Source organism: Anarrhichthys ocellatus, unplaced genomic scaffold (genome assembly GCF_004355925.1).
Source record: "Anarrhichthys ocellatus isolate YVR2014 unplaced genomic scaffold, GSC_Weel_1.0 scaffold40, whole genome shotgun sequence".
Taxonomy (NCBI): domain Eukaryota; kingdom Metazoa; phylum Chordata; class Actinopteri; order Perciformes; family Anarhichadidae; genus Anarrhichthys; species Anarrhichthys ocellatus.
Window position 1 is genome coordinate 4,651,831 of NW_022280070.1, and position 14,203 is coordinate 4,666,033.

The following is a 14,203-nucleotide window of genomic DNA, read 5'->3' on the forward strand; positions in this document are numbered from 1 at the left end:
AATCAAAAATGAAATTGGTAGTTATGTTGATTAAAGTACATATGATTCATAGCCTGATTAAATCAGATGAACGTGATACTTCAATATGTGCAGTAGAGTCATTTATAAACCTGTTAAATGACATGTACTGTTAGAAAACAGTTTCCTGAGAAGCATTGTTGTTGGTTGCATGCTTCCACACACAATTGGTGAACAATTTAGCAATTTAAAATAGGCTTATTTATTATCGTCAATTATATGTGCTTCACACCTACACCATTTCAATAGTCTTTGTTACGTTCCCCGTTATGGCATCTAAGGGATGCGGGGAGTAACGGTGTTATTTTCGCGGGGAAAGAGAGACTGAGCAACGATGACGGTTAACAAAAAGAGTATTTATTATAAAAGGGCTAGCTGCTTGCACGGCAGCAAAAGAAAAATACTTTCTTATAAAAAGAAAGCGACCCTAGACATACAACAGCCCACACGGCTGGAACAAAGGTGCAGAGTGCACATGCGCGCGCACCCACCCACACACACACACACACACACACACACACACACACACACACACACACACACACACACACACAGCTCCACCACTACGCCAAAGGGTTGTCAGCTGACACACACAGCCTCACTACTGTGGTCTGCCCCAAGAGAGAGATTGTCCTTCAGGAGTTCCTCTCCTTTTAGCCACCAGCCACAGCTAATCGCGATTGAACGCAGCCGCGTCCAATCAGCCGCTGCAGCTGAGGGTGAGAGGGTGGCACCCGAGAAGACACTGAGGAAACAGAGGGAAAGCACAAACACAACACCACACGTAACAGTCTTGCAAACATGTTTCATGATGGACACAAGCCGAAAGGTGTTGGTCCAATAATCTACAAGTGTTGCAGGAGTTTTACCTCTTCAGACTTAATTGTTCCCCTTGTAAATCGTAAATCCTCTACTTCCTCGAGTGTTTTTGATTGACATAAATGCACAAAATAAACGATATGAAATGTTATTGCTCAATGGAGGCACTGAAGATAAAAACAACATGTGTTACTTACTGATAACTAGGCTACAGGTTGGCTCTCTGGGTCTACTTTCCAAAATAAATCTCTAACATGTCCTTTAAAGGTCTCATCCAGCAGGTGATAGCAAAGTAACTTCCTGGTATTCTCCCCCTGCGGCTCAATCTGATGCAACAGGCTTCATCGAGCCCGCCCCGAGGTCACCATCAAAACCGCTGTGCCCAAACATACGCGCTCATTGGCTTGCTTACTTGCCAGTTAAATTTGTGGCAACAGGTACAGGATGCGCAACCGCCTGTGCCACGCCTGTGCCACGCCTGTGCCACGCCTGTGCCAGCTTCACGCCCGTGAAGCTGTTGCTGTATCGGTCGGCTGTGGGCTCCACAGTTTATTCCTAAGTCTTTTCCCCTGCAAATGTATTCACTGTACAACAATATGGCCGCTGCCACCGTGTGTTTAGAAATGTCGTTTCCATTAAATAAAGTCCAAGGTGTTCTTCTCTGTACACACACAAACAGGTAGAATGAGTGTGGGCTTCATAGGAGCAGGCCAGCTGGCCCATGCTCTGGTGAGAGGCTTCACAGAGGCAGGTGAGTGTTGAAACATACCTCGTGTTTGTATTATTAATCCCATTTGTATCGTTGATGTATGTTGATTGCAATCAGACACTGAAATTATTTCTGGACATGTTCGTCAACATGGCGTGATTGCCACCCACAGAATCACAGCCAGTTCCCCAGACACAGATCTCCCCACAGTACAGGAGCTGCGGGTAGGTAGATAGTCAGGGATCAATACTGTACTCTGTGATTCTGTTTAATTCTGAATATAATTCTAGGGTTCCTAACATTCCATTGCTTGCATGTTGGGAATTCACTTGTGTACTTCTTTACAACAAAATCCTAAAAGATGTAATTTGTGCAGAAACTGGGCGTCAATTTCACCACCAGCACCAAAGAGACGGTGAGCAAAAGTGATGTTCTCTTCCTGGCCGTGAAGCCCCACATCATCCCTTTTGTACTGGATGAGATTGGACCAGACATCGAAGATCGTCACCTTATTGTGTCCTGTGCTGCAGGCGTCGCCATCAGCTCTATAGAGAAGGCAAGTCGCGGCCACCCGTCTTCCCACGTTGCTAACTGAACACAGATTGTTAAAAACAGAACTGGACAATATTGACGAAATCAAATATGTTTTTTCACTCAATACTCAATCATTACACTCTCTTGGACAGATATGCATTAATGAATGTGTAGTATTTAACCTAGACGTACAGGTATATAAAAGTTGTGGTTTGTTTACTTGTTTGCAAAAGTTGAATAAATCCAAAAGACAGTTCACTTAACTTTAAAGCTGCCTTTAAGATCAGGGAAATGCATTATTTAAACTATAATCATATATTAAATCAAAATCCCAGATGATTTGTATATTTTAAATGACATGGTATTAATCATCAATCATGTTTTTACCTACCTAATAATTAAAAAATACAAAAATGTACAATTATGAATGCAGATGGGAAGAAAATTTGTTCTTGCATTAAAAAATGTTTACACTTGATTTGTAATTCTCGTTATTTTGAAGAGTTTTTACCAAGTTGTTGGTGTGTGATTTATTATTTTAATAAGAAATAACAATTCGGTTAAATTTTGACCTATGTATTTATTCGTTACATTTTGTTTTACAAAGGTAAGCAATACTTAGGACAAGCCTAATGATCTTAGTCTCTTCCACACAGTGAGGCATGCAATTAATTAAACGCTGCTATTGGGTCGGTACTTGGTATCGGCCGATACTCAAAGCCCAGGAAAATGGTGTCTGGACTGTAAAAGTTGGAGCGGTGCCTCCCTATTTATTGTTTATTTTAACATGAGGCTCTCACTGTATTTCTGCTCTCACACACTCACGCATTTCCATTTAATAAAGTCCAAGATATGTTGTCTTAAGTAAATGTATATCACATGGCAAATTAAAGCAAATTAAATGTCGACTAGTGTATAAACTTTGATCCATGTTAGTTTAATTTAAAATAAAAGCCATAAACGATCCTCTCTGGACAATTCAGTCAGTACATTGCTACTTTCCCCAACAGAAGCTGCAGCAGTATCGCCCTTATCCAAAGGTGATGCGGTGCATGACAAACACTCACACAGTGGTGGTGCGTGAGGGGGCCACTGTGTACGCCACAGGCACCCATGCACAAGTGGAGGATGGAAGCCTCCTGGAGCAGCTGATGGCCAGCGTGGGATGCTGCACTGAGGTGGATGAGGACCTGATTGATGCCGTCACCGGCCTCAGCGTCAGTGGTCCTGCTTACATGAGTCATTTAAATAATGTTGATTGTGCTTTTACCGTTTTTTCCTGACCTGTAGCAACTGAGAAAAATGAGTCTTGTGGATTTTTTACTAATTGATTGTGGCCTTTCAGGCGTTTACAGCTCTAGAGGCTCTTGCTGATGGTGGAGTGAAGATGGGCCTGCCCAGGAGGCTGGCTGTACGCCTCGGAGCCCGAGCCCTGCTGGTATTAATTTTTGTTTATTAAAACAAATGTATGTGTTGCATGTATGTGCTTTCTTGGATGTTTTTGGTTCCTGTTTTAATTATGTTCCTCTTGGTTTAGGTGGTTTCAAGTATGGTTTTCAAGCTTTGCTGTGATGGATTCATATGAAAATGAGTCGATCCTTACTCACTCTGGCACAATTTAGTTCTCATGTTAACAGTTTAATGTGAAATCTATAAATCCAGACACGATTTTTGCAGTCTGTCATGGTTGGTTCTAGACACAGTCTGAATATACAGTATCTTGAAAAAAAAAAGATAAAAGTTAAATATGACAGCAATACTAATGTGAATGTATTTTTGTGCTTCTTTAAAGGGGCTGCTAAGATGTCGTTAGACTCAGACGAACACCCTGGGCAGCTCAAGGACAATGAGTGTTCACCAGGGGGCGCCACCATCCACCCTCTGCACCTCATGGATGCTGTAGAGGCCTCCTGCATTAGGACTAGGTAAGTTGATCAGAAAAGTGGGAGACAAACAAACTAACAAATCATATTTCCTGTCATAGGGATACACAATAAATGCTTTCAAGTTAATTGTCATATTCAAATGGCCAAGAGTGTTGTATTTCTTTTGAAGTTTATAATTCTGACAGCAGATGGAGCTATATGCAAATAATGTTACAATGAGAGCTTTGTCCTTCTCAGGTTACTAGTTACAAAATTGATCAGATTATTATTATCACGCTACTACACTTTGCTGTGCTGAATATGTGTGTTTCATACTATGTTGTAAATGTCTCTTGTGTTCCTGCCCTTCCCTAACAAGGGAACTTCAGTGTTTGGCCGACCAAGAGAAAATCTCGCCAGCTGCCATAAAGAAGACGACTCTGGACAAAGTGTTGCAGCAGCCAGGAGTGACTGCAGGGGCTGTTGGAGTCCGATCTCAGGGGATCCGTGTGTTCAGCAATAACCCCGGGACCAAGAAGAAGTGACGCAAACATTGTATTGTCTGTCACAAAAGCAAGGATACAATGTGAATAAACCACTACTGGCTGACGGCTGTTGGAAGAGAATCTAACCTAGTGGATTACTTTCTAGAAAAAAACAAAAAAAGCTATTGGGGATGATGAATGCATGAGCCATGTTTCCTTTTTGTAATGCAATGACTGTCCTTGGTCAGGCTACACTGGACTAGAATATTAATTTAATACGGCTTTCTATATCTTACTTCAGTCAGTCCTTTCTGATGGTAGTTGGCAAAGTACCATCTAAACTAATGCAATTGAGTGGTGCTGCGTGCCATGACTTTCTGGAAGTGGTGTTACTGTTCAACATGCATTTATGCAACTTCCAAATTATGTTAAAACTTCCTTACATAATGTGCTAATTTGTAGATTTTATGATGCAATGAAAGTGAGGATGTTTTCCAAACATTTTATAAATAAATATAAAAAAATCACATTTTGTGGATGTGAATTGTGTGTGTTTGAATGCGTTATTTCCCAGCAGTACCGTTTGCCAGTCACCTAACGGTTATTAGCAGCTCCGATGTAACAATAGAGGGTGTATTTTAGGTTAAAATGTTTTGTTTCTTGTGAGGAAAGAAGATCCTTCATGAATGGAGGCACGTGACCAAACACGATGACGTCTGGCTCCGATACAAGAGAAAGGAATCAACAAGGAGAGCACGAGCTGGCATTTGGAAGCGCTGTCGCTTCTTGTCAGTGAAACCGAAAATTTAAACTGCGCCTCTAGATGTGTGGTCACCGTCGTGACGGCGTGAGAAGAGGAACTTGACGGCAACAACTTCAGAGAGCGTCATTTTTTTTTTAAGTCAGGTGGGTTTGTAAACCAAACAGAGTCGGTGTTGTTATGCTGAGTGTGCATGCCTTCGACTCGCCGCTGACAAGCTGGCCGCGGCTACTAGCTTCACGGGTTAGCATACCTAGCGTCTTACATATATCCTCGTCAAGTTGGCCGGATTTATACCAGACCTTAGATTTCAAAATAAGAGCGCCCGCATTACTCAAGCTATTAACACGCATGTCCTCGCACGTATTGTGGTTTTATTTTGAAAGCGTACTACCGGAAATGCTTGTGTAGCCTGCTGGTAACCGACGGCGGGTGGAGGGACTTCTACTATGCTGAGATGGCAGCTAAGCTTTTTGTACACATGAAGCTCACGAGCAGCGAATATAAAAGATGCCATTCATATTTTGGGTGTTTGATGAAGCGCAGCGGCCAGCAGGTTTGCGCTTAAAACGAGGAATGAGGAATTGCTCGTGATGCTGAATTGCGACCGTTATAGTAGGAAGGCTGAGCACGGGGATTTCCTCGCCTGCTTGTTTGTAGGCGGGCAGTTGTTCGCCACTTTCACGAGACGGCGGTGAGAGGTTTTTTTTGGTGGGGGGGGGACAGAGAGTCGCGGAATGTCAAAAAAAAACCTGTGCAGCTAGGTTGCTCCTGGGATAAAACACTTTTATGCCAAAAGGTGTCCGCGCGCTGTCTCTCACCGCGCTTCTTGGTTGGGTTTGTCAACTCATGCGCTTCTTTGCTGTTCAAACCTGCTGCTTCATCACCTCGTTGTGCAAAAAAAAAAAAAAAAAAAAAGGAGCAAGAGCGAGCCGAGGCAGCGGTTTAGCGCGAGATCAGGTTGGTTTTTCAACATTTTTCCCCTCATGACATTTCAGTCTAAAATCTGAGCGTGTTGTGCTCTTTATGCGGCTTTTTAAAATGCATGATTTAATATGTTTTTTAGGAAATGCTTCCGAAATATACCATCGTTTTTTTTGCATTGAATTGGTTCACCTGAAGTGACAATTAATTTAACCACTGGTTACATTGTAACAATGGCAGTGCCAAAAACCCGCCGTCCTTGGCTGTAATATCACAGCCAGTTAACCACAGTATTGTTTTATTATCATCACCAACAAACAAGCAACGGGTATTTATTATTCTCCTTATCGTGCTGAATCATCACAATGATGCATTTAGACGTTCTCCGAATCCACCCCGAGACATGGTACCACCGGACAAAGGTCTGCTCGGTGGATGAGGGTCGATGTTTATCAGCGAAGCCGCTGTATGATTAAGGAGACGGATCGAAATGGTGCTGATCTAGTCGGTCATCCAGCGCGTGAGCATCAAGTGATGACCATCATGCATTTGTCAATAACAGCCTCGTATACGTGCAGCTGAGAATGGGCATTTTATTGCAGCGCTGTCATGATGTACATCAACAAACCAGGGCTGTGAGTACATTCAGACTAAGTGCTGATATGTCAACTGCGATGTCAAATCCATTTACAAAAAAAAAAAAAAAAAAAGCATAATAAGCAATTTATTATGCCTGCATGTGTTGGTGTAATGGAGTCCTGCAATGAGTGGTTTAAATTGGGTCATTTGTAATGATGGGAAGTTAAAAACTGGTGAAGGTATTTTAAACACAATGCTGCTATAGGAAATATGTATTTTGGGGCGTGCTGCAAATGCCTTTTTTATATTTTTGTTATTTAAAAGACTGAATACTATACAGTATAACACTTTTATGTCTTTTGATTTTTGGGTAGGCAGATGCCCTTGTGTCCCCGTGTGTGTGTGTGTGTGTGTGATGAAATGTGCTGCCTGTTAGAGTGCACGCTTATGGAGGGGCAGGTAATGAATTATCCATGGAGAATCTCTGTGCAATTTAGAAAAAGTCACCTTGGAAACTGTTGAGCATCACAGGCAGAGGGGCTAAAACACATAGAAGTTGCCCAATTCTTGCTCCGATATCCCACTTGTTTCATCATCTCTGCTCATGCGAGCGGGGCATTGAAGTGTGTTTATAGCAGAGACGGGGCCAGCGCTACATCAGAAAAGCTCGGCTTTTTGCAATAAAGCGTAATGCCCATCCCCTGCCCTTTTTTCTCTGCAGGTAACCAGAACAGATGACGGGGGGGGGGGGGGAGCCCCCCATGTAAGAGCCCGATGGGGCCCGGCAGTGGCTGGAGATCAGCTGCTGAGATTTATCGTCTCTTGCGTTGAGGTAGCGGAGATGAAACAAGGCATGGGATACAAATGGAGGGTGAATGAAGCGAGTGCACGGCTCGTATACCCAGTGGTGTTTCTCAGGCTGGTCATGGCGGTGGAGGATATTTGAGGTTGATGAAACATGAGGCAAGATTTTTTTTTTAAATTTTTTTTTACACAGAATACAGTCTGGTCACCAACACCGTCTGTATGGCCAACAACAGCTGTGCCTTTGGGAATAGTTCCGCCTATTCAGGACAATTGATAGCCTCCAGAAAGGAACACAAATTTTGGATTTCTGTCCACAAAAGTGCTGCTTAAGCTGCACGGGGAAATGGGAATGCCTGGAAGGAAGGGAGAAAAAGATCAATATAGTTTTTTATTTTTTCTCCCCCCCGCCCTCTTTTTTATTTTTTTTTTGCAATGTTGGTGATGAAACCTCTTGCAAGTGTAGTGCGGATTATGATTGCTTAGCATTGCGATATGCCCGCTCCACTCTTCTCAAAGTAATACTTTCATCCAGACAGAGTATGCGAGTGTGTTTGATGATTTTTCCGTGTGGAACTTGAGTCAGACTTGGCGTGTTCATTACTGCTCTCTTCCGTGTGTTCATCACTTTGGATTATCCAATATCGGATAGAACATGGAGAGCATAAGCGTGGAGCCGTGCACTGGCTGCTGGTTTTCATGTAACCTACTTCTTTTTAGTCGTGGCTGATTTTAATGTTTGAACTGACGTAAAAAAAAACAAGCGATTTAACCCCGTATTTGTGTAAGAGGCGAAATTAAGCTAGTGGATAAGGCAAGGGAAGAAAACGGTCAGTTTCCGTGCATTTTTTTTTTGAGAGTTTTTGGGAGACTTGAAGTTCTGATATGTTCTTGGCAGGATGTGTGTACAATTTTTAAAAAAAGGAGGTTAAAGATAGCGAGACCTTGTTCTAAGATAAGCAGTGTATAACCCACATTGGAAAGGAACTCAGGCACATCATTAGACAGCTATTAGTACAGCTTCTTGATAAAAGAGTCCTGAGTAAATTGCCGACTATATTTGTACTCTACCTGATTAAATTATGCTCTACATGCAACAGGATCCAGCATTCATATTTATCTATTACTCGCTCTTTCAAGCCAATATCTTATGACTGGCTCCAGCAGAGACATTGACAATAGTCTGAATTTATAAAGGTGAGGTATTTATTTACACCAAATGAAAAACATTTGACTGAATCTTACGCTCAGGCTGGAATACACGAGGAGCTGAGAGGAGGGTTACATCGAGCACCTGAGTTAACATTGCTGCTCCAAGATTATTAATTCAGACTGCACTCTGGAGTGACGCAATTGTAATATCTTTAATTCATTTCTTTTTTTTTTTTGTTGTTGGGCATCGTGTGAGGCTCCATCAAATATCCTGCCGGCATGACATCATCAATCACTCGCCATAATTTGAACTGAGCGGTGGCAATGTTATTAATAGAAATTAGCATCTTTGTTACTTAGTCCAGGTAATAACTATGAATCAAAGCACTCCACAGGGGGAAAAAACCCACAGATGATGAATTTGTTTTGCGTTTTAATTCGGTGATGCTGCTGAGCTCTTGTTTGTTTGATGGCCTTATCACAGAAAGTGTGTGTTTTTTAATTGAAGAGAATCCACCCCAAATCAGAGCACCAGTCAAAGGCTTGAATTATTCCAGTGTTTAACTTTGATTAACATAAGCCTAGAATGTGTTGAACCGCTCTGGTTTAGCCTGCTGTGCTGCGGAGGCTGCCTCGCTGCTGTCGGGTCAATGCAATATGCATTTACTGTAACGTGTGTATGCAACCAGTGCAGTGAAGCTGCCGGGTGTTTTGCCAGTGTGTGTGTGTGTGTGTGTGTGTGTGGGCTGCCTGCAACCCCTCACTTCCTCTGCCAGTGCAAGGCCGAAGTATCAAGAGCTGTTCTCTTCCTGTTTAATCAAGTCCTCCAGGCAGATACTCTGCAAAGCCAATGAAGTCTCTCCTCTCCCGTCACACCGCTTGTACTAACAGAGCAGCTCCGAGAGTAAACACCAGCTATACCGAGCCTGGAAATAGATTCTGTATGTATCAAAACGCTGGTGAACGCAAAACCAGTCGAACACCAGTCCCTTTTAAAATGAGCTTCACGTTATCAGTGACTTGAGAAACGACAGCGTTCCTTTAGGGCGGTGATTCGTGTTTTCCCAGACATCAATGTAGCTCATGCGTGGTATAACATACATATAGCTTCCATATAGGAGCCAGCGTTTATCATAGCACATCATCGTATAGCGTTCATCGAACAAAATATGATTGAATGTATTTTTGCACCAGGAAACGACATAAAATGGCATAACGCCCACAGATATTTAACTTTTTCTGCTTTCCTCTTCTACTTTTTGTCTCCATCTTAAAACCAGAAATACTTTATACTTTGAGAGATATCAATAATATTGATAAATATCCTTCTGTAAAATTAGAAGTGTGTAGGCTATACCAAAGAGAATGGCCCAGTTTTAGCTACAAATAACAAGTCCAATGATGAAGCAGCCATGCACTTCTTCTCTGTTTTTAATGTGCAGCAGGTATACAATCTGTCTTTTTAAATCTTTGTTTACAGTGTGTGTGGAAAGAGCACTTCTTCTCACTAAATCCCCTTTTTGTTTATTGATTATAGCATGTTTCACCATCTGTATCTATTTATGGCTTCATTCGCAGATGAGAACATCAAGACAACGTACAGACCGTTGCAAACAACCGTTTTAGCCCCTAAAGACATTTTTTTTTTGTAGTGGCCAAAATGTTTAATTACTTCATGGTCTGTCTTGTAATGCTGTTGGGCCCAAAGACACTTTTCCCCCCATAGACTTACATTAGGAAAGAGATTTCTGTAACTCAGCGGATAATGAATCTTTAGGTCAACCAACTTCCCGGTACGAACACTTAAATAGCCCTTATTTAAATGGTTATACTGTACTTTATTCTCCAGGGTTATAGGAATTTGGTTAACTACTATTTTAGCATCGCCCCCCGAACCTTCCCTGGTCAAAGGCATCGGGCTCAGTGTTTCCCCTCTACTACAAGCGTATCACATTCCCCTCTGAAAGCCGCTGAATGATTTCCCCTCTCCCTCTTTTTGTCACTCTTATTTCACGCTCTGAATACTTAGTAGTTAATAGCTTCCCTCCCCTCTTCCCCGTCGTACCTTTTTCTCTCACACAGACACCCCCCCCCCCCCCCACACACACACACACACACACAAGTTTACCCACCAGCCTTCCAGTAAACTCTTCCAGAGCTATCAGAGGAGTCTGATTTTTAATTTGCGGTTAAACGGCGCCCAACATATGCCGCTTGCTTGATAATTGACTTCACTCAGCTTGAAGGGAAGAATGATTAGATCTGAATATTAAGACGATCGTTTTCCACTCTGAATTAGATGGGAGGGAGTAAAAAGTAGTGCCTCTGATCAGGCGTGGAGTGTCGAAGGCGGCTATTTATGGCAAACAGGGTGACAATGTTGGCCCTGAAAGAGCAAGTGGACAAGGGAACAGATGAGCACAAGCTGGATGAGAACGTGCTGACATTCCATCCATTTTTTTTTTTTTTTTTTTTTACACGCTTTATCTCATCACATACTCTTCAGCATCTTGGTGGTTATCGTCATTCTGTTTCCTGTGTAAAGTCCGCGCGATAATGGAGCGAGAGGCTGCGAGTCTCATCCATTATTGATCAGAGGGGAAACTGAAGAGGTGATCACACCGGGTTCACATCCAGCTCCCTTCTTTGGTGTGCTGTTAAATCGTCTAAGATGTGCAAGGTTTAGCAAAAGAAAAAAACGATGAGTCATTACAAACCTTTACATATCTGGACCGGTCACAGCAGAGCAGAGACATCTAAGCTATAGCCGTACGAGCCACATTGTGCGCGTGCTCTTTTTGGAGTGAAATGCGTTGTTTAATGTGAGATGATATCCAGCTGCCCGTGCTTTCATCAGCATGCACCTCCACCGTCTAGTTGTATTCACTTCATTAGCAGACTGCCACCGCCATGTGCTTCGGATGCTTATTTTCACCAATGGGTCATGACAAGTCTAAATGTATGTATGTGTGTGCTGGTGTGGTTGAGGATACACGTGCACTTGATTGGTTTTAGTGATATGCGATCCGCTGTCACGCCGGTGCACCGTTAGTCGTCCCCGGCCGTGTTTAGTATGCAGAGAGCAGGCCGCTGGTGTAATCTGGATTCTGAGGCGGGTTGCTGAGGTGTTTTTTTTGTTTTGTTTTGCTCTCATGGCCCTTATAATCTTGTTACACCGCTGTCAAGTGGAGCCGGCTCTCTCCCTGCAGCCCTGAACCACCACGCAGTACCAGATATCCCCTCCCGCCCTCCCCCCCTCTGCCGCCATTTTGAGACAGCCGTTGATGGAGGAGCCTTGGATGTATCCTTGAAGAATCACCTCCTGAGCATCTTTATTCAGCCCCCCTGTTTCCCACACCCCCCCACCCCCACCTCGGGCTGTGAGCGACGGTGATAAATATTCATCAGGGGACGCGGTGCTGTAGCCTCGGCTCCCCCTCAACAAAGGGTCCCCTAGCTAATGGTGTCCATCCTTGGCAGCCCCCCACCCCCCCCGGAGAGATCCTGTGGTGGGGATGAGATCATTAAAGCATGACACAGGCTCAAGGCCGGACCTATCATGTCACATCAGCATTTATCCCACCAGAGTCTCAACCTAAGCCGACCCCCACCTTGGCGCGCTGCCCTCTATAGATCTAGATGAACACAGACAGCTTTCTGAAGGTTGGCAGGGTTGTTCTCGTCGTGTTAGTTCAACTTCACAACTTCCTAATTGGCACCTTGGTTTTGGTCCTTGCTGAGATCAGTACATTTTTTTTTTTTTTTTTTTTTCTCAACATGTTCTTCTCAAGCTCCTCTAAATGTGTCGAGCGTGCATTTTTCACAAGGCTGTTTGCTCTTTCTCTCCCTCTCTTTCTTCTCACCCTCTCTTTCCCCGCTCTCTCTTTCCCTGTCCGTCTCTCCCTCCTTCTTTCTCCGGGTGACCACACTCAGCGATTTTTCTATTTCCTGTGGGTGTGATGTCTCTCCTCCACAAGCAATCAGCTCTGATTTGTCAGCGTTCTTCCGGGGCGGTTCATAAAAATTCAGCAAGCACCTACAAAAAGACGCTCGCGTCCCCTTGCACTCGCTCCCTACACCTCTACAGCCCCCCCCCCCGTGCTCCAAGGCTCCAGCTTTCGTCTCCTGCTAGCTTTTTTTTTGTGCCAGACACACACACACACACACACACACACACACACACACACACACACACACAAAAGAGGTGAAATCATTAAGAGGTGTGCGAGGAGACATCGGTGTCTGGTGTCCTCGATTGCCACTCTTAAGACGGCCGATTATAAGTGTGTTTTTCTTTCCCCTTTTTTGTCATCCGTGTGTGTCTGCGTGCCTCTTTGTCTCCGTGAGGTATGACATGCCTGGTGGTGGAAGGGAGCAGCTGTGCATCGGACCTTGTCTGTGTTGCGCTGCCATGCCCTGTCATTGGTAGCCGTCTGTTGGCAGCAGCCTGTGCTGGAGGGGTTGGAGCGCTGGGCTCAATCATTCCAAAAAGTGTCATATGGTGAGCTCTCAGCCATGCCGAGCAGTGCCGTGCCAAGCCGATGCCTACTATGTTACCCTACACAGCTGTGTGACAGAAAAAAACGCCTCTTCAGCCCCGGACAATGTGCCACCGCCACCTCTCTGCATTTTAAGATCCCCACTGGTTGGTTGATTGGTTGAATAATGCTGAGGGGTAAAATTATAGGCTTATATGAAATTTGGAAGAAGCAGCCTTTTTTTTTTTTTTTTTTTTTCTCCGACTCTCATCCCCGGTAGCTATTAGCGGAGTACTTTCCCGTCTATTTGTCCATTATCTGTGCATCATCAGGCAGACCATTATCCCATTATGTTTTGCATCTGTGGTCCAGAATGCTTACTGGAAATGAGTCACCACAAAGGCCAGTGAAAGGTAGGTGTTACTATCAGTCGGCTATTCATAGCCAAGCCCAACAGGGATGAAAGTATCGCATTTAAAAAGTCCTCCGCGGAACGTGAAAGGCTTTTTCTTTTTTTATTATTATTATTATTATTATTATTGTGGGCATCTTTACAGCAGAGGGAAATATTGCCGTTTTTTCATGAGGAGCCGGAGGACTTTTTTTTTTTTTTTTTTGATGTGAAAGCATCAAGAATGCGAGTCACAGTCCGACCTCATGTTATGTCCCACAGCCTGTGTGATAGTGTCGTATTCAGGTCATTTTTAACAAGCGTCTGTCTCTGCCTGTTTGGCTCAGGTGACCGGTCCACCTGTAGCACCCTCCTTTTGTTGCCATGGAAATAGCCCGTCTTACTGCACTTCAGAGCTACGACTCATCTTTTTCTTTTCCTCCCTCCCCTCACTGAGCTTCTCTGCACACATCATGCATATGCATGAGCACTATCTTAGTTGGCGTGTCGGCTATAAACACATGCAGTAGTTTCTTTTTTGGGGGGAATTCTTTTGTTTCCCATTTTGACGCCAAAAAAAGTTGTAAGAACCCACACGCGTTGGTTTATCTGCTCAGTACAAACACACAGATTGGTGCTGTGTGTGTGTGTGTGTGTGTGTGTGTGTGTGTGTGTGTGTGTGTGT

At 43.7% G+C, this 14,203-nt stretch overlaps 2 protein-coding genes across 4 annotated transcripts in view; both read left to right on the plus strand.

Annotated features, from left to right (window-relative positions):
• The first annotated feature begins 1,521 nt into the window (after nt 1–1,521).
• Nucleotides 1,522–14,162, plus strand: pycr1a (pyrroline-5-carboxylate reductase 1a). 2 transcript variants are annotated; one of them, XM_031867932.1, is made up of 7 exons: nt 1,522–1,586; nt 1,698–1,770; nt 1,923–2,102; nt 3,091–3,333; nt 3,426–3,517; nt 3,871–4,005; nt 4,325–4,490. In XM_031867932.1, the coding sequence occupies exons 1-7, from the start codon at nt 1,522–1,524 to the stop codon at nt 4,488–4,490; spliced, it is 954 nt and encodes a 317-aa protein (XP_031723792.1). The 2 variants fall into 2 exon arrangements, with proteins under 2 accessions (XP_031723792.1, XP_031723791.1); XM_031867931.1 differs by lacking the exons at nt 3,871–4,005; nt 4,325–4,490 and adding an exon at nt 13,021–14,162 and having other exon boundaries at nt 3,426–3,518.
• The window catches only part of LOC116394674 (transcription factor MafG), a 19,263-nt gene continuing 10,268 nt past the window's right edge, over nt 5,209–14,203 (plus strand). Inside the window, exon 1 of one of the 2 annotated variants that reach the window (XM_031867936.1) lies at nt 5,209–5,336. The gene's annotated coding sequence lies outside the window, so the exon portion shown is untranslated. Of the gene's footprint in view, nt 5,337–5,369; nt 6,151–14,203 lie in introns of those variants that run through there. The other variant, XM_031867935.1, reaches the window with a different exon arrangement.

Excerpts from the sequence above, each read along its gene's own strand:
- pycr1a (XM_031867932.1), top strand. The coding sequence starts at position 1,522 with ATGAGTGTGGGCTTCATAGGAGCAGGCCAGCTGGCCCATGCTCTGGTG. Across the intron at positions 2,103-3,090 it reads CCATCAGCTCTATAGAGAAG|AAGCTGCAGCAGTATCGCCC; the intron begins GCAAGTCGCGGC and ends TTTCCCCAACAG. Across the intron at positions 3,334-3,425 it reads ACATGAGTCATTTAAATAAT|GCGTTTACAGCTCTAGAGGC; the intron begins GTTGATTGTGCT and ends GTGGCCTTTCAG.